The sequence below is a fragment of the Falco punctatus genome, assembly GCF_963210335.1.
Source record: "Falco punctatus genome assembly, chromosome: 11".
NCBI classification, from domain to species: Eukaryota; Metazoa; Chordata; class Aves; order Falconiformes; family Falconidae; genus Falco; species Falco punctatus.
Genome location: NC_137591.1, coordinates 25,443,490 through 25,464,287, shown reverse-complemented (window position 1 = coordinate 25,464,287; position 20,798 = coordinate 25,443,490). Strand labels below are relative to the sequence as shown.

The 20,798-nt window shown below is 37.7% G+C and overlaps 1 protein-coding gene across 1 annotated transcript in view; it reads left to right on the top strand.

Moving 5' to 3' along the window:
• Window positions 1-20,798, top strand: part of CDC73 (cell division cycle 73) — a 109,766-nt gene that overhangs the window by 11,705 nt on the left and 77,263 nt on the right. The window contains exons 7-9 of the mRNA XM_080406974.1: window positions 531-747; window positions 14,368-14,466; window positions 15,723-15,801. Coding sequence (XP_080263100.1) covers window positions 531-747; window positions 14,368-14,466; window positions 15,723-15,801 — 395 coding nt within the window. The remainder of the gene's footprint in view (window positions 1-530; window positions 748-14,367; window positions 14,467-15,722; window positions 15,802-20,798) is intronic.

The following is a 20,798-nucleotide window of genomic DNA, read 5'->3' as shown; positions in this document are numbered from 1 at the left end:
TATCTCAAACACAGATTAATGTGGACAAAGTTACTACCATCTGTTGTTTGTTTGGCCTACATGCTCTGCAAAGGTAATGCATCTTCCAACTGGCCAGGTCCTCATAACAGCACCTCAGCTGAAATTTAGATTAATGCTTTGAAAGCCTCAGAGCAGCCAGGGATCGATTGACTGGACACAAAGTTGTAATCCACGAGAAATAACAGGGAGCTGCAATTTGGATGATGTTGTAAATGGAAGTGTTAGTCCTGATGTTTCACATCTGCAATCTTTACTTCTGCTTGTTATAGCTGGGATTTTTTGATGTTTTTTGTGCTCATACTGGGATGGAGTCTTTTGTCAGAAGTTTGATTCTCATGCCCAAAAGAGCAATGCCAAGCTCATGTAATCTTCAAGTATATGTAAGGTGACTATTTTATGATTTGTAGCATAGCCATAAACACTAATCAGGATGAAGTTACTCATTCACAAATTCTTCCAGAATTGTTTGTGCAATTACTTGGTCTCTTTTGTTACTTTTGCTTATTTAGGTCCTTGTCTGAAGCCATGTCAGTGGAAAAAATTGCTGCTATCAAAGCAAAAATCATGGCAAAGAAAAGATCCACTATCAAAACTGATCTGGATGATGACATAACTGCTCTTAAACAGAGAAGTTTTGTTGATGCTGAAGTGGATGTAACCAGAGATATTGTCAGCAGGGAGAGAGTATGGAGGACAAGAACTACAATCTTACAAAGCACAGGCAAGGTAATGTTCTGGATACCAAGCTGGTTTCATGGTCTAAATGAGAAACTGCATTTTCTGTTTCCTGTCTCTCTGACTTGTTAACTGTAGATGACTTGGGGGATTGTGCTCAGGGTTGTAGGTAAAGGTAGGCTTGGAGGCTGTTGGTACAGTGACAGAAGAGTTTGTTCTTACTTTGTTACAGTAAGCCTAAAATGTATCTCAAAATACTTGCTTCAGCCATTTAAAAGATACCAAGTAATCACTTAATTCCTCTTAAACAAAGCTGGCTTGAGCCCTACAGTTAGGAGGGCTGTACGAAAGTACCTGCTGATTTGAAACGTACAAAAATGGGGAGTAACTGATAGAACGAGCAACAGGTTTACTTTTAAAGTCCAAATGCTGCTGAGTTGTGGAAAACAGCAGAGTAGTACAGTGAGAAAATGCTAAAATGAAAAAAAACCCAAAAATTGTTACCAAGAAGAGGCTTTTCTGTATATTTTTGTCCCTTTGTGCTCCTTTAATCCATGTCTTTAGCTGCACTTGGTTATGTGCCATCCAGACCATGGTTGCAAACACAGATGACATCTTGCTCTCTTTGGACAGTTAGGCTTTCTTTATTGCAGTGTTACTTGCTGCTTCCTTGAGAAATGTAGTGCCAAGTCAATTTCTGAAAGATTGCAAATATCTGTTTTCCTGAGGTTATTGTCAAATTGAATCTGTTGCCTTCACTGCTTCTTTATGTACTGTCAGAGGAAAATAATGTTTAGAAGTAAATGAGGTTCCAGTTTTCATTTGTCTGATTAATGCTCATTTTCATAGCCTGTTCTCATCACATGAGTAGTAGAATAATTTAATTCATGAGTTAGGGGGCAATTACTATGTGGCACATACCTGCATGCAACACGCAGAGTGAGTATTGCTTCTTTGAGTCGGTGAGGTTTGCAGCAATCTTGCTGCTGAAGAGTTGATAATTTGGTAAAAGCTTTTAAAATTTTTGTCATTGGAAATATTTGTACTGAAGGAATCTGGGTAGCTTTTCCTCCTTTAGTGAATCATTCATGGCTTTCATATCTTTACGTATCTTCCAAGGGAAACTTGCAAAGATACTAGGGAGAGAGTTAAATGTTTTATTGTAGTATCCTTGTAATAATATCAAGATGAGGTGGTGATTTTAAGCAAAACCTGACATGGGAAGAAAGACAAGAAACAAGAGATCAAGTTTATTCTTGGATTCCAGCACACAGTTGCTTTGACTAGCCTGTTGAATATAATAGGCATAGTAGCAAGCCTTTACTTCTGTTTGTGCAGGGTTGCAGGAGTGTTCTTGATAGCATGGGCAGGAATCATTGAACGATAATGTTTATGATCTTGTACAAGTATCAGTGAGAGTAAGTAGATGGGGGTGGTGGGGGAAATATCACTTATTACTCAGGGCTGTGACTTATCCCAGAACACCTCAGGGGTTTTTGTTTGTTAGTAGGTTGGCTGAGAGGTTTCTTTGGTTGGGGGTTTGTTTGTTTGCTTTTTGTGGTCTGGTTTTTTGTTGTTGTTGTTGTTTGCTTGTTTGGTTTCTTTAATGAACTTTAGTGAAGACTACCTCAAAAGTTATCAGGAGACTTGGGTATGTTCTCTCAGGCAGATCATTCCTTATCTACTTGCCTGATCATTTAAAGAATTTTGATCAGGGAAGCATGATACTCCTCTGGAAATGGTGTTTTGACTTTACTACGTGATACTTGAATTGCTAATCAAAAGAATTATCTGCTTGGTATAGATTTATCTACAGATCTACAGTCTCCGGAAACCTCCTAGAATGTTTGAAATTGACTTCAGCAGTAGTTTACATACCATCTAGCGTCTGACTTTTTACTGTCTGAATTTGTGTAGAACTCCTGGGTGAATTGTAACACAGTGAGCACCCCAAACCTTCAATTTCATTGTTTCTTTCCAAACTGTCTTGAGGCAGTTCCTTGCTCTCTTTTACATAGAGAAAAACTCCTGTGCGTGAGCCTTCCCAGTGTTCTCTGTAGTCAACAAAGATGCAGTGATAGCTTAAGGTGCAAAACTTGCCCCTCACTGCAGGAGGGATGTAGTGGGGCTGGGGCAGCAGACTGGTGGGGAGCGGCTGGGGGAGCTGGGGAGTTCAGCCTGGAGAGGAGGGGGGGCTCAGGGAGGGACCTTATTGCTCTCTTACAGCTACCTGAAAGGAGGTTGGAGGGAGGTGGGGATTGGTCTTTTCCCTCAGATAAGTAGTGACAGGACAAGAGGAAAGTGCCTCAAGTTTGTTACAGGGGAGGTTTAGATTGGGTGTTAGGAAAAATTTCTTGACAGAAGGGGTGGGCGAGCACTAGGACAGGCTGCCCAGGGATGAAGTGGAATCACCATCCCTGGGGGTGTTTAAAAAACATGCAGATGTCATACTCAGGGACATGGTTTAGTGGTGGGCTTGGCAGTGCTGGGTTAACAGTTGGACTTGATCTTAAAGGCCTTTTCCAACCGAAATGATTCTATGATTCTAAAAGTAAAACACTAGGAAGATCAGGCCACAGCAAAATGAAATAATCTGTCATCCTTATCAGCTCTCCGGCAGGTTTCCTCTGATTTTGATGTGTTTGAAAAGAGTACTGATTCGTCCAGCAAGATACGTGTCAAAATGCTACACAGATGGCAGTAATCTTGACTATATTTATGGAGTATTTACTGTTTCTCCTTTTGGACACATTTTCTGATACTGAAGTTTGCTTTTTACTTCAAATAGCCTTTTTTTGCTTTATAGAACTGTTCCAGGATTATTTTTTTTAAGTCTCCAGTGACATGGTGTTCTCTTAACATCTTCAGTAGTTTTCATGAATACTTGCATTCTGCCCTTTCAGATGCTGCTTTTAATTATCTTTTGATAGCATCTTCATTGTTATGGAGATCCCCTTACTGAAATTATAGTAGTGGATTTTTTTCCTGCCCGTGGGAGTGTTTTTGATTTACAACAATGTTGAATTGAAGTACACTGATACTCCTTTTGTAGAATATTCTTCAGCAGCTATTTCTTTAAGCTAGGTACTATGGACTAAACGAAGAGATGCTTTTCCTTTTTAGACTACTTTGGCTGGTTGCTCCGAGAAGCAATTATGATAGATAAAGAATTAATTGCTGCATCACTTACCTTCTTGACACTTACCCAATTTACAAAGTAACTGCAATCTCTCATAATTACTGTTTTCTTTGGAAATCTCTGTACTGTCTTGTTCATATTGGCAATGGATCCCTAAGGCTCTAATGATCTGGGGCAGGTTACCATTAATTTACTGTCACTCATTGGTTGTCGTTCATAGTTTCTTTGACTCTGAGCTTTCTGTAATGCATCACACAGGTCCTTTATCTGTATGATCCTCTCTGTTTTGCAGTCCCTGGCTGTCTTTTTTTACTGATTTTTGTGAGGTTCCTACTTCTTGTAAAATCAGGCATTTCAGTTCATCTGTCCTCTTCTGTCTTAAGATTTCTAGAATTTGTATTTGTCTGCTTGCTTATTTTTCTGTTTTGGTTAGAACTTTTTGTTGAGGTAATTTTCCATAGTAGTCTTCCTGATTATTATGCAGTTCTACTTTCTTTTGGAAGTACAGTGTTTGATTTAATTGCTAGTGGATGAGTCATCCTGCACTGTCTGTTTTAAGTATCTGTTGGCCTTCCCCAAGTCTGTAGTGTAATCTTACAGATTTTATGAATAATGTGATGCTTCTAAGTAACCACTTTTCAGAGCCAAATTGCATCTGTTCAGTCCTACTTTTTGAGTGTGGGGTTTTGGCTTTTTTTTTTTTCTCTTTCATAGTAGCTTAATTTTAGAACTGCTTGAGAGGATATATTGTTTAAAGCCATTTCATTTCAGGTGTGGCTGAAGGCATGCAAAACAACATTGTTGTTTCAGTGAGTCAACTGCCAATCTAAACAGCTGAAAATTTAGTCAAATTTCAAAAGCAATAAAAGTGGTTGATGCTAAATCTGCTTCTGAATTCTTTTACCATTCTTTTAACAGCCACAGTTGTTGGGGGTTTTAAAAAATTAATCTTTTCCGTTTGTCCTTGCTTCACACAGTCCAGTTCTCATTCTTAATCTTCACAAACACACACAGAATCAGGGTGAGGGAATTGCTATCTTCAGACCTGGCCCAGCTGGACATGCTGGGGAAGAGAGGCAGTACAGGTGTAGGGTGGGAAGTTTAAAGAAGAAAAAGTGAAAATTATTTAATCTGTATATTGATATTTGGATAAGGTGTCTTGCTGCCATCAGTGTCTCACTAGGTTTTTTTGGGTGGTCTTTTTTTGTATGAAGCTGACATAATTTTGGATGCTTACTTCTATCATGTTAGAAGGGTATGAATGGGCCATTGGTAATGTAGTTGTGCCATTGCCCATGGAACCTGTTTCTGAAGAACAGGTTAAGTTTGTCAGATATTTATATATGTTAAATCAGATACTGTCTGGTGAAGATACATTGGAGTTAATATTGACACTTTAGAAACTACAAATCATAGGGGAGAATACTTACAAAAATACTACTTTTGTAATCTCTTTATTGAGAGAACCTGGGTATATGGAACTGGATATCTCTCTGGTAGCTGAATTTTTGAACCATACATAGAATATTTACCATCATAAGCATGTGAAGTGTTAAGTTTTGAATTGCTGCTTTGCAGAAGTTTTAGTTCTATTGAGTGCATGTTTTTAGATAAATGTCTGGCTGTTTTGTAAAACAAACCCTTGAACACATAGAAAAAAACCCAACAGTGTTTAAACTGAAATGAATTCCTTCCTTTCACGTCCTTCCTCTACCTTTCCTTCCTGAATAACCCTTCGGTTTTTATAATCTCCTGTAGCAGGCTCAATCTTTTCTGAAAGAAAAGCCTCCTTGTTCCATCTCTGCTGTAAATCTGTTTGTGGCACTTGAATTCTTCCTGTAGGAAAAAATTAAAGTAGCCTAAGCAGCAGTTTCAGCATTCACAGGTGTATTTGGAGGGTGCATTTTGTTGGTGACTGCTGATGTACTTGATTTTTTTATTTTTTATTTTATTCTTTTTTTTTTTTTTTTAATCTTTAATCTGATTGCTCAGAAGTATTTCTTAGATAGGCAGCCAGATACATGGTAACTGGGTGGGCTGGGTTGAACATGCTCTGCTTTATGCGTAAAGAAATGTTAAAACTGGAATCTTGGAAATGCATTAATACTGGCCTTGTGAATTTTCTTTTTGAAATGAACCAGTGTTTTTACAGGAATAGTAAGCTCTGAGTATTTCTGATGTGTTGTGTGTGTTCGTTTTTTTTTAAATCTTTCATCCTTTCTTCTGTAGAGTGTGGTGGGTTGTCCTTGGCTAGATGCCAGGTGCCCACCAAGCTGCTTTGGCAGTCCCCTCATCAGCAGGATTGGGGGGTGGAGAAAATAAGATAGAAAAAAACTTGTGGGTCAAGGTAAATGTAGTATAATAAAAGCAAAAGCAGAATTGCATGCAGAAGCAAAGGAAAACAGATTTATTCTGAACTTCTTATTAGCAGGTGATGTCCAGCTGCTTCCCTAGAAGTAGGGCTTCAGTACCTGTAGCAGTTGCTTCAGAAGATACACTTTTTAATAACAAATGGCCCCACCTCTCCTTTCTCTTACTGTTTATTGCTGAGCGGAGGTAATACGGTATGGAATAACCCTTTGGTCAGTTTGGCTTGGCTGTCCTGCTATGTCCCCTTCCAAGATGTTGCCTACCCTCAGCCTACTGTTGAAGAGGGAAAGTTGGAGAGGCAGCCTTGATGCTGTGTGAGCACTGCTCAGCAGCAGCCAAAACACTGGGGTGATACCAACGCCCTTCTAGCTACCAGCGCAAGGCACAGCACCCTGAGGGCTAGTGTGGGGAGAATCCGCTCCGTCTCAGCCAGAGCCAGTACATAGGGATATGCTAGAGGTTATTGCTAAAACTTCAAATTTTGGGTAGCACTCTTCGGTCATATTTTCTTACAGTTGCGAGAATATTAGAGTTACCTTTTCTCAAGTGGACTCTAACCCTATGTACAGGAGAAATAACACAGTCCATCTTATCAAACATACGGGAAATCTTGAGTGGTGTTACATCACATAACCTTTCTGAATTGCTTTGACTAAGAAGCTGGAGCGGTGGCTATATGTCCGCCACATATGGGCCCGTAGACAGACACACACTTACGTATCTGTGTGCAGCAACTGCCTGGGACTTGTCCAGCTGCTGGTTTTCTGGATTTCTCTGCCTTTTTCGACAGCTCTGTAAATCCTTTCTTTACTGTCTTCTTTGAGCCTTGTGTAAGTCTTTTGAAAACATTGCAAGGCACCAGGAGTCTAGTGTGACCTGTACAGTTATTGTGTGTCTGGATACTCTCCAGGGAAAAGCACTGAAGTAGAACTACGTAAGCTGAATGTGAGAAACTTGAATTTCAGGTGAACGTTTTTCTAATGGAATTAGCTGTGTATAAAATTGAAGAATAAGCAGCTGTGGGCTCCTTGTGCAGGTATCCGTTAATGAACGGAAAAGCTATTTAGAGTGTTCAACTTGGTATGGGATCAGAGTTATGTGAAACTCGGTCCCTCTAGTTTCGTAACCTTTGTCAACATACAATTGTTTCTTTATGTGCGTGTAACTTGCTAGCTCTAGGTGGAAATGTTGAAGCAAAGGTCCTATTTATTGCTGTTGCTTCACTTCTGCACACCGACCCATTTGATTCTCTCACAATCTGAGTTAATCTTTTCTCTGTTTAACATTTACCAAAAAGTTAAGAGAATATTCTGAATTTGGCTTCTTCATATATAAAAACTGTTCTCTTTCCTTTCTAATAAAGTAGGAAGTAAGCCTGAATTTGAATAAAATGCTTTTTCTCCTTACCTCCTTTATCTCCTGATATTTTTATATTCTCTGTTCTTATGTGAAAGACCTAGACTAGGCTATTCAGCACATATTTCCCTTAAACTTTGTTTTGAAAACACAGGAATCTTGTTTTGTGTAACAAGCAATTTGTTTAAATAAACAAGTTCTTTTGTTGTGGTATTTTTTGGGTTTTTTTGTTTTTGTTTTTGTTTTTTTTTTAAACCCTCCTTTTTCAGATTTGGAATGTTCAGTTGTTGCAGTCGTGTTGTAATGTGCTAGTTATCTATATTTTAGAAAAAAGCTTGATGCACAGTGTATTGTGTATCCATAAAAAAAAAAGGACATTAATACAGAAGGGAATGGACTCGGCTCTAACTTAATTTTGTAGAGCATGATTGTGAGTTGTATGTATTAAATTCCATAATCTTGATTATTTTTTTTTTATCTCCCCAACCCCCACCTTCTGGGTATGTTTGTGTGCATGGTGATGAGAAGTCCAGAACTGAGTAAGATGATTGGAGTTTATAGCTGAGCTAGCTGGAGGGATTAGTGCTTTCCTGGTATGTGGCATTTATCTTGGATGTAACCCACAATTGCAAATTTATCCAATACAGTCTTTTGCTCTGAACTCTTTCAGAATGTTACTCCTTTGTGGTTTTATGTATTCCTGCACGCAAGTATTAAATAACAAGACTTCTCATTTTTCTCCTTCTCCAAATGAATCTCATCTTTACGGTGGTCAGTATCTTTAGTTTTCTTTACCACCTGGAAAATATTACCACTGCAGATAGTATCTGCATATTTTATTTTTTAAAATTAATGTCTTCTCTTTGTGCAGTTGATCCTTTTAACAGTGACTAACATATTTGAAGCAAATGCTGTGAGTAATTGCTTTTTCAGTTAGTTTCAGTTCTCATGTTTCTGTTCTGACACATTTTGAGCATTCTTACTAGTGAAGTCACCTCTGAAAGGGATTAATACTACAGTTATAATCACAATTTCATTAGATTCTTTTATGTGATCTTGTAACTGGAGAATACATTAAAGTAATTTTATAGCAAGAATAATACAGTATTTTAATCACTTCTGACAGCTGAAAGGGGTGAGGGTAAAAATCTGGATATTTGAAAAGACATTATTGGATTGTAAAGGCAACTTTTATGTCTGGGCTCTAGGTGGCAGAATTGTTCCATGTTCCTGAAATTCATAATCGTGGTGAATTTAATAGCAAAATCGAACAGGCGAAGGTGTGCCAGGTTAATAGCAACTAGTATCGTCATTAGAGCTTTCAAATGGAGCAAGCGTATCATTTTAGAATGGCTGTGCACAGGTGTAATGGCGTGGTGTAGCTTAAGCTCCCAAACTCCACTTTATCCTATATTAGCTTAGTAAAACTGCGAAGACCGGTATATCACTGCTAGGCACTAGTGCAGACATTTTGAATATAGCACTTAAAGGAAAGAAGGGCCAGATTATAAAAACTGTATTTTTATTGAGCAATAATGAATCTTGTTTGGTAAATAGATACCTTGAATTTGTTAGAAAAATCTGTAGAATGAACATTGCATTTCCTCAAAGAAAATTTAGGTTAGCTATAAAGTAACTTCACCATTCTTAAGAACTGCTTCTATAGGTATTAAAGAAATGTATTTCCATATGCTGCATTCATAGGAGAAATAAACTTGGATTATGTCTGAGGGTGCTTTTTGAGCCGATTTTCTGCTGTGCTGTATCTTCAGAATATTACAGTGTTCCTGCTCTTTCGTACTTCTGAATTAGCCTTTGTGGTATTTCAAGTTAGATGTTTCTGTTTTCTGTCATATAATACTCTTGCTGTAAAAAATTTAGTGAAGATAATACAGAACAAGTGAGGAGTGAAACTTTTTACTGAAAATACAGTCCACAAATACATGGGGCTAATAGCTGTTTTCAATTCAGTGCAGTAGACTAGTAATACTTACCTGAGCTTTTTGCCTGGAATGTGAAGAAATGTTATTTGATTCCCTGAGTAACTTTTTGTGGAAGGGAGTGTCTCATTTTCCCCACCCCCCCAGCAGTTAGTAACAAGTTCAGTTTTATGAACAGGGTTTTTTTAATAGGTTCCTAATCTGACAGCTTAAAAAAATATTAAGTCATTACTCTGCTTCATTGGGTTAGCTATATAAACTCCTGTTGTCCTGAAAGCATAACTAAGATGACTTATTAATTTAGGTGGTTCTTTTAAAAATTCTCTGCGTGCTATTATGCTTGTTGCATGACTCATGAGTGGTACCATGAGCTCTCTGCAAACGTGACTGTCAGTGCAGTTGAACATCTTCTGCATTTTATGTGTCACTCAAATGAAAGCAAATAAGGAAAATGGGAGAGGTGCATGTGTATGCAATTCAAAAAGAAGGATTTACTTCATCACAACTATATAATACATGTTTCTGACTGTGGCCTTTACCTGAGGGGTTCTTGTGTGAGGAGAGGAAAGGTGCTGGGTCAGAAATGATGGAAATTTTTATAGTCTGAATGAGCACGGTGCAGAGAATAACAGTGCAGAGAATACTAATAGTTCACACAGCCATTCTAGCAGTACATTTGCATGCTTGCAGTTGCTTGCAACTGTCCCTGAATATCAATCTTGCATACGTCCAACCTTTGATTCAGAGGGCAACCTCGCACACAATATAAAATGCAGTGCTTTAGGACTATCTTTAAATTAGAAGAGCAAGGAGGAGAGAAGATCAACTTCAATATTAGTGAACAGTTTATAAATTGAAGGTAGATATTCAGAGGCATAGGAGAGGGATACCTTAAATGAGGGACTCCAGATGTAAATATGTGCTTTAAATGTGCAAATTATTTTCTCTTAAATGATACAGTTCATCAGTTCACCTTCTGTATGCACAATTTTTTAATTTCTCCTGTACTTGTACCAGACCACCTGAATACTGTTCACATTTTTCATGTCAGGCAGTACATAGGAATTGCTGAAAATGTGTGATGGGGATATTACGTTTCTGGTACTGCATCATGCCTTTCAGTCTGTCAGTGGCTGCAAAGGACTTAGCAGTATGTCTGAGTATGTCAAGCAAATGTGCAAAGAAGTGTGATAGGGGCTTGATTCTTCCTTCTTCAGCCCTGCTGTAGGTTTGGACGATATTTACAGCCTTCTGCAGCTCTTGCTCATCCTGGAATGCATGTCCAACAAGAAATTCTTATTGTTAGCTCAAGTAAGACTTTGAGTTTATACAGTTGTTCCTAGGCTCTTCTCTCTCTGCAGAGAAATACCAGAATGTAAAATCTGATGAAAAATTGGTTATAGCTTAGCTATAGGAAAGTTTTGAAGCCCTATAAGCCATGGTATCTAACAGTGTATATACTTCTAGTTTTATATGTAAGATTGAATCTCTTATTTTTGTTCAGATGATTGAGATGAATATGCTTTTCTTTAAATATTTTTTGTCGCAAGATATTTTCTGTGAAGTTGAAATCAGTGTTTGTTTTTCTTTTAATTTGCTAGCATGATAAAGCTGCTATCGTGACTAGAAATCTTTGTTAATTAGCGTTAGGGTTATGGGTAGTTATAGAAATTAAAGATAGGTTGTAGAATGAGGATTGCAGTGGAGGGTTGTTTTTTTGTTTTTAGAATAAATTGTGATATATTTAAATGGAAGTATTTTTGTTACAAAGGATGTTACTGATGTAACTTGATTAAGTCTTCCCCAGCAGAGCAGGCTGATGTTACTTGCTGTGGTGTTTCTCTTCAAACAGCTTGGTGTTAAATTAACACCAGTGATAGTAACTTGACTTGGTGTATGTTAGTCACTATGTTGGCAAGGCATAGAACATCTGTGCCAGTAAATTTTCAGAATTTACATAGTGTTGCAGGCTTTCCTACAGAACCTATGTGACTTTCTGTAAGATGATTGACTATGTGTATCTGCCCATAGGTGCTGTTGCTGATTGTCTTTTGGCTACCGTTGTTTTCCCTTCCAATTCACAGCTAGCACGTGAGCCTTCTTTTTATAGGCATGAGTGAGGATGGGTGGAAATATCTGTTATGCTAGGGCTTTACTTGAGGCAATATCAAAAGCCTGATTTGGTAGTTGCTGAAACATTTTGCCCCCTCCCACTCTGTGATGAATTATTAGTGTAGACATGGTTGGAATCAACAAAGAGAGCTTTCATGGGAGTAGCAGTGCTCTAGGCAGCTAACAACAGGAATCAATCGTATTGCCCTTTGATATACTGAGGATTTTCTTAAGCATTGCTGTTAAAGCGTGTTCAGGGTTTTTTAAGACAGTACGGAGAAACAGATATTTTCTTTTTCTTAGTGTGTGGTGGTTGGTGGTTTTTTTGTTTTTTTGTTTCTCCTCTGCTCTGTCCTCCAGATCAGAAGTTTTTGGTAATAAAAATGTTGCACTTGGTATTAAGTTCAACTAAATCTAGGGCAGAAGCTAGGGGATATTCATATTCTGATCTCTGAAGGGATGAACAATGAAAATTTAGAGGTCTTGCAACTCTGCAGGGCTTTGGAAGTCGGTTGGTACCTGCAGCAGACTTCCTGCTCGATCATTTTCTGTCACAGTAATGTAATCCCAGATCCCCAACGAAGCCAATGAAAAGCAAGATCATGATATTAGTTGGAGTGCTTGTTAAAACACTGCTGTTTTTCCCCCTTCCAAACAGATAGTAGTTGTGGCCTTGGGGGATCCTGTATTTTCTTGCTGTGGAAAAAAAAGACATCAGCAAGAACACTTTGTAATTCCATGCCTATTAGAGACATCAGCAGATGGGAGAAAATCCTGTGTGTTTTTTATCTGAAAAAATTTAAAATTTGGTCCAGAACGTGCAGTTTCAGGCTATTAAAACCTGAGATGCTAAAATGCCTTTGAAAATCCATAATTTGAAACTTAAACTCACTTTTTAAGAGTATGTTAACTGAGGGTTTTATGAACAAAATACGGATGTGAAAGCTGGTTGTAGCTTCCTTGTGTCTAAAAGAAGACTTGGCTTCTACATGGACAATTACTCTTCTTACTTGATTAGTTCTTGCTCTTGAATTTCAGAAGACTGAGTAGCTTGTTTCCAAGAGACAGTATATGATAAAGCACAGCAGTGACAAGAATTATGATTGATATGCTGCCCAGTCCACAGTTTGGGAGAAATGTCTGATTTTCCAGTAAAAGTGTGTATTTTAGACTTACTTTCTGAAGAACAGAGCTGATTTTGAGTATCCTCATATAATTGATATGTGCATGGCTCACAGCTTTTTAGAGGTTTCGGGTTTTTTTTCCCCAGGATTTTTCTGACTGAAAAGAACTTCAAATACAGTCTTGCGTGAGTTCTTTCAGTCTTTGTGAAAAGAACTGGTTTGCTCAGGGAATGGCTTTGCCTTTGTAAGTGGTTTCTGGTGGTCTTCCAGTTCCTGCCCCCCTGGTCTGAAGCAGACTGACAACGTGCCAGCTGAGGTCAAGTGAACAAGCTTAGAGAAGCTCAGCATTGCGGTGCTGTCAATGATTTCTCAAAATTCACCTCAGAAGTCTTTGTTTTGTAGTGCATGCCTTTGTTTTGTAATGCCAGTGGTGTTAATTAACACCACTTCAGTGTTAGCATACCATACTCTGGATGTATCTAAGCATTTTGTGAATACGTTATACTATTCTGAACCAGTAAAAAAGCCATTTTCCTTAATTGGTGAAAGGCTTTTACTGGTGAACCATTACTGAAAATTGACAGTAATGACAGACATTGTGTACACACACCTCTGTATCTTAAAATGCCTGTTGACTGGTAATGTGATCAGCATATGCCTTTCAAAAGCTTAATTAAAGTGTATGTTTTCGTTTAGAAAAGGCAGCCCTACTAATATTACTAGAAGGAATGTGTTTTAAAACCCATGATCAATACAATTTGTTCCGTTGTGCCTCAATGACTTGGTTATCTGACAAAACACTGTGTGAAGTTACTAGAATTATCCTGGAACACTCTTGGAATCGAGGATTTGTGAATGTGATTTCTTGCTTCCAGTTGAAAATGAAAGGCTCTACTGCTTAAATTGCCAAATGGAGTGAAGTTGTAATTCAAGTTAAATATTAAAAGAACTGCAGCACAGTGCGATGGGGTTGTGCCTGTGAGCCATTAACAGCCAGCTGAAGCACATTTGCTCTGCTGTGCTCCAGCGCCGTGCTGGGAAGCAGGGAGATGGCTGCCTTGCTCCCCCCAGGGGCTCAGAGGGACCCTTGTCAAAGAGAGCTGGGCACGCTTGGGTGCAGGAAAGCTGCTTGTAGCACGGGGTTAGGTGGGCAGAGGGACTGTGCCCGAGACACCCCGTTGGGAGGCAGAAGGTGAGCAGGCGGGCTCTTGGTGGTTGCATACCTGGGGTGATGAGACTCGTCATGGAACTCTTGAGGGAAGGTTTTCCCACCTTGCTACAGCACAGAGTTCCAAAGGGACTGTAAGGGCATGGTAGGCAACAGGGAGAAAGGCGATTACAAGTGGTTTGTGAAGAGTCTGGTTTACCTTGTGGTGTAATGAAGCCAGATAGATCTAGCGAGTTTGGGCCTTGAAGAACAGGGAGTAGCAGCGATGCCTGAAAGCTCAGTTTATGTTTGGATCCTCCTGGCACAGAAAAGTAATCAGAAAGCGGCTGTTTAGAAATTCGGTGCACTAGTTTTGTTTTTCTTCAAAGCACAAGTTAGCCAAATGGTGTCTTCTACCTCTACTGTTACTAGTTGAAACTCAGATAGTCAACAAGGTTCATGGGTGTCTGATATGTTTTTCAGAACTTTGCCAAGAATATTTTTGCAATTCTTCAATCAGTAAAAGCCAGAGAAGAAGGCCGAGCACCTGAGCAAAGACCTGCACCAAATACAGCACCAACGGTAAGAGCAGCACTTTGAGTATGACGGCTGTAACACCAGAAGTGAGAGTGTCTTGTTATTAAATATGAAATTTATTTTGGTTTAGTTCCAGTGAATGCACAACTTCTCAGCATAATTTCACAGATATTCTTTGACTTAAATTACATTTATTGGTATTTATAGAGTTGAATACATTAGTTTAATTTGTTCAATATGTTCTTGTTACTTAGAGGTGAAACTGCTTCTGCCAGCTTCTGCATTTATTGAACACTAGTGACATCCTGCATCTATTTGCAAAAAATGTATTAGATGAGAGTACTGCCATTTCAGACAAAATGTTTTGCTGTTTTTCTGACAGATAGGGTAGCAAATGTTTAAGAATCTGGAACATGACTCATGAGTGGGAACAGCTTGAACTAGCTTTCTTTTGCCTGTAATAAATCAGCAGACTTAGAGGTTTATTGTTTAAGTCTATCTAGGTATTAGACAGGATTTGTTTTGTATTGTGGTGTTTACTATTGAGTTCTATTAAACCTAATATATTCTTGAACTCGGTGGCAGTCTGCTCTAAAAGCTATTTAATCATACTTGGTTTTGGTTTTGCTGCTGCTACTTTTGACAAAGAACTAAATTTAAATAACAAGATGAATTCCAATATTTAAATATTTGCTTTGTGTTGAATTTCGTAAATTGTGCACGGCACTATTCAAATGTCCTGTTCAGAATAGTTGTGAATACGTAACTAAGCCATCCACAAAAAAGATTGAATTGGTATTTAGCATGTCTCTAGATTGGCACTTTTTTAAACTTTTCCCAGAATGCCTTTTTTTTTTTTTTTTCCCCTCTCTCCAGATATGTTTTTATTCTGTAGGTTTAGCAGAATTTTAGCTTAATCAGGCTGGCAAGGAACATTTTGTGTGTGTGGCTGAAGGCTTAATCATGAGTTGTCAGTTGACAGGTTTTTTTCCTCTTGCTAGTTCTTGAGATATTACAAAAACTGTGTGATTTCATAAAACTTTACAGATTTTTAGCCAATGCAGTTTGTTATTGCTACTTTAATTTTGCCTCAGGTCACTGTCATTGTTTTTGGTATGTACTTCTAAACGCGGTTTCTGTAAGGTTATAAGTGGATTTTGAAGGGAAACATGTCAGAAGTTTTCAAATGCATTGAGACTCCTACTGAAGTTCTTGAGCAGTTCCATGTAATACTTCATGATGTTCAAAAAGCATCAAGTATCTTTTAGTATGTTTAACAAATGTTATTTAACCTGTTTTAGGATCCCACTTTACGAAATAAGCAACCTATTCCAGCTGCCTACAACAGATATGATCAGGAAAGATTCAAAGGCAAAGAGGGTAAGTGTACTGTAATACTTGTTTTAAAAGGAAAAGAAAAAGAAGTGGGGAAAGAAATCAATGAGTTATAAAGTTTGGGTTAGGGGATTTTTTGTTCTTTTACTTTTGAAACTTAAGAAAAGACCAAAAAAAAGCTTCAACTATGCCTGAAGATTACTTTTCCAAGTAATCAAGTCTGAAAATATTATCTATTAGAAATAATTTCAACGTCTCAGGAAGCAAACTGAAAGCTTAAAACCAGAGAACTACTTGGTGGTGGGGGAATTAGTTTGGGAAAGGTCATATGCAATTAATAAATAAATAAATAAAAAATAAATGCAAATATGACTGTCAGGTGCATAAAATGAAATAGATTGGGTGTCCTCAAACAATAGTAATTACTTGACAAGTTGCTTCCAGTTAATTACAAGTAAAGATTATTAGCTTATTATGTCTCCTTAATTACAAAACAAACTGGTAGCAGCGGTGCAAGATATTATCTCCCTGCTGGAGAGAAGATGGAAATAATCTATATATTTAAGAATTATCTATCACTTATTTAGAGTGGAAAGCTGAACTTGAGTGGTGATTTGTCTTTCTAACTCAAACTTGTTCTTCAATCCCCTTTGCTTTTTTCTTTATCTTCTGTTTTTAGTGCAAGTTCTAGTTATTTCATGTTTGTGTCTTGCTGTATTTTTAATTTGTAAATCTTGTGTTATGGTTGGATGTTTTTGTGTTTCTTGCAGAGGACAAGGCAAATTTTGTTACACTTCTGAGTTGCCTCTTCATTCTAGTTCTCAAACAAAATCATTCTCTTTAATGACAGTTCCTATGCATGCTTTTGAGGACTTTCTTTTCTGACTGCAAGAACTTACATGCTGCTAAATGCCATCTTAAACTGTGGATGAGGAATTCAGCTTACATCTTTTAACATATTTGGCTTTGTCCAAGTTAGTACCATTATTTCTTGAGGGAAACTGAGTAACATTCATATGCCGTCTGTATGATTTCTCAGATGCTGTAGAAGTGCTGTGCTATTGCTATTTGTGTCCAATTTTGTATTGAAATGGCATGATCTTTTTTGCTATACAAATAAAAAGCAAGAGTATATTACAATATTACTTGGATATTCACTTTTGATTGTAACTGGAGAAAGAAAAGCATAAAATATAACACCAAGGAGAATTTCATGCTATAAGAAATTTGTGAAGCTTATATTTTTCGTGTACCTCTTACTGGATAATATATAAGAATTTCAGAATCTGACTGTAGCCATCTCTGAAGTTACTTTAAAAAAAAAAGTTCTATGAATATACGCCTTATATGTGAGTACGTCCTTTAGGTTTATGGGTTTTTTTGTGTGTGTGAAAGTTACTACAGGAGACTTGGTCAGATATGCTATTATATCCCCTGTTGGCCTCAATATTCTTTTATTTTGGTGCAATGGTTTTTATTTACTACTACTCGTTGACAGTTGCCTGGGGGGTAAGAGAAAAAAGCTGAAGCAGGATGTTTGCTAGCTTTTTCAGCATTGAAAAATAATCTACAAATAGCATCCATGAAGAATTAATTGTTGTTACAAAAGTCAAGGGAATTTGGGAAAGAAAGGAAGAAAAAAAAGCCCCAAACAACAAACCAAAAACCAACACAACTCTTCCATGAATATTTTTATTAGTATTTCTTCAGTTTGTTTCTGATGATATTTTCAGACTCCAGTACTCGCATATTTGCCAATTAGTCTTCCTTTTACTACCATTTCCTATTAAGAATTAAAAATGGTAAATATCCAGACTGGACAGTATGAAATAAAAGGTGGAGAAATAAATTAATGGACAAGGGTAACAGTTCAGATATAACAATGCATATAATTCAATGTGGAGTCCTTTACCACAAGAGACTCGGGGAAAGGAATGGTCTAGTGTCCTTCCAGATGACAAATCGCGTAGTTTTAGTACACAGCCTGTGCAGACAACATCTGTGCTAAAGGGGTGAATGTATTATATGCTTTTACCACACGTGTGTGGTTCAAGAGGGAACAGAAAATAAGAGGTTTTGCATGGCAGGAAAAAAGAACCCAGAAGAGTTTGTTGAGCAGCTAACCAGTGTGGGGTTAATGTAGAAATTTCTGAGCAGAAATCAAAGAAGAAATTAAATGCATGTCAGGGGGGAAGAAATGTTTCTGTAATTAATAATTGTGAAAAATCCATTTGTATGTGATTCTGAGAACGTGGTCTTGGGGTTTCTGTTAGTGTTGAAATGGACTCCAGCTGTTGTTCCAGTTGAAAGGTTCTTTTGTGATGTGATGGTCATGAAGTGCCTGAAATGGTTATGTTCCGCCTGGGTAGTTGTTACCACTCTGCTTCTTTCTTGGACATGTTTATGTGCCTTACTTTCCAGTTTCTTGTATTTGGTTTAGTCATATGTGGAGTTGATTTTGTATTTTGGTTTTCTCAGTGAATTTAAAGAAATACGTATAAGAACAGCACTGGTGTAATACCAAGTTATATGTGTAGGTTAGCATGTGAAGTACAAATTAGGTGTTTGAAAGAATGTGTTTCAAATACAAAATTGACTTACGAAAGGTATTGATACAGCATTTATGGAAATTATGTAGAATTAGAAATTAACATCTAGATTTCTTAGGAGAGGACCTAGAGATATTCAAGTTACCTTCCTCAGCTACAACTTAACTTTAAAAAATAGCAGAATACCTTATTTGCTTCTGGAGTATTCTATTATAAAACTATAAATTTTAGTCTAACTGAAACTCACAGTGCCAGGTAAGTTTTAAAAGCTATAAGTAGGCATTAATGTTTTCCTATGCCATTCAGTAGTGGTAATGTGATTTGCTTAAAACTGAACTTTATGCATCACTTGTAACCATATCACAAGTTAATTCATTCCTTAAAGAATTTTTAATTTGCCTTCAAAATTCAGTTGTAGCCCTCAAATTCTCAGTGTGGAAGTGAGATTGCAAGCAGAAAGTCATCAATAAAAGTAAAGTAAGGCATTTTTTGTTCCTTTTAAGACTATTCTTTTTGATGGTTAGTCTAGTAAGAACTTGGAATAACATGTGTTTATGGAAGGCTTGCAGTATTGGGGATTTTGGGAAAGAGGTCTGAAGGAAAAGGAAGATTATTTAAGTTCTAGGTATAATAACTTGCAGTATTTATGCAATTGTATCCGTGTTTATTAGTAATGATGGATAACACTTGAGATAAAGTTGAACTCTATAGATTTGTGTCACTGAAGGCTTTCTATATGTTGCCCTATATGACTGTACATGTGGTTGGCTAGAGAGTGTTGAAGGGAGGACTGCGTGTTGTGTGTAACAATATTCGTAGTAGTAAATTTGGCTAAGGATTGAAACAAAGCCAAGGGAGGCAGTGTCTCTAAGCTTTTGTCTTTGTCTCACCTGTTTGCTCTTTCCTCAGAGGTATTGAAACTGTAGGAAGGATTCACAGTATTCCTCGGCTAGTTGCATGATGATTGCGGCTTATTGTCTGTCTGCAGCTTCGTATAATACTACAGTATTTGTGAAGATTTAAAGTTTAGGCAGCAAAAAGATGAACTGTTTTTTCTTTTAATATTTGTGTGGTTTAATACAGAATCTTTCCATTAACAGCTTTGTCCTTAGCAAACACAATTCAGAGCTCATAGGGTGAAGATGGTAAATTTAGGAATTTTAACATGAGATGCATTAAGTAAACAGCTGAGTTGAAGCCAAATTTCTCAGCTTCTTGTGATGGATCGTTATTTGTGATGCAGTGTATCAGGATGCCTCTCTGGTTGGTTGGCTTAAAATTTTCATGCCAGACGGGGCAGGCTTTGCTGCTTGAATGGTTTAGATTGCTTTAATAGTAAATGTGAGGGGGTTGGTAATTTTAAAGTACTATTCCTGAAGAGCAAATAATCAGTTACACCTGCAGTCAATGGAACTGCTTATGCAGCCCTGAGTCAGTAGTTGTTAGCTTTCTCTCAAATGGGTGTCTTGTTGCTGTGGCTTTGGTTAGGTAGGAGAGAGAAATCTTTCCTTTGACATTCTTAAAGTTCTGTGATATATGCCATAGGAAATGTATTAGAATGTCTCTTGCAGTAGGACTCGTACGTCCTAGATTTTTCTACAGTGGAAGAACATGTTACTTGGCAGCGCACCCATCACGCTGAACTGTTCAAATGGTTTTGAGGTGAGGCAGTGAACTCCCTGCACTGCCTTTCCTTGGCTGCCGTTTCCTTCCTGTTGGTTTTGTTCCTTTCATGCTGGCAGTCAGGGGTTGTATCCCCTCTTCACAACACAGGGCTCTGTTCTGTGCTAAACATTTTGTACTTTGCTTTTGTAGTTTTATTCCTTTCCTTCACGTTACTCCTGTTAGCTTTTTTTTTTTTTTTTACACTTTATTAATGACACCTTTACTAGTGGTATTTTATTCATGCCACAGGCCATCTTGTTCAAACCGCAGTCTGTCATATCTCCTTGGGCAACATAACATAATTTTTAAATCCTTTTCAGGATTTCAAAATCCAGTGCCCAAATGTCATTCGACACTTAGGAAGGTATCTTGTGTGCTCTCCTATGTGCCTCGGTGTTTGATATTTAAGTACATATTTACTGATGTTTATGGTTTGCAGCTCAGCTGGTGGTATACTGAAACTTTGAGCTGATGTATAGGACATTCTAGGTACTAAATTGTTCTGGATGCTATACCTAGGTGTTTTCCCCTGGATTTTTGGGTGGCTTTACCTGAGATAGTCCTTTTCACATGCTTGTTTCTTTGGTAATTCCAGAGTGTGAAATAGTGTTGGGATGATAATCTTGAAGATATAACATTTTCATGACCCATTGAGTGCATCTCTCAGTATAGATAGCAAAGAAAAGTTTCTCGGTGCTGCTCCAGGTGTTAGGTCTTTAAGTTGTGTTCCAGGAGTGTTGCTCTTGTTTGCCTATTGTTGTCAAGGTTTCAACACAGCAGAAGCCAATACAAAAACGACCCAATAAAAAAAAAACCCACCACACACAA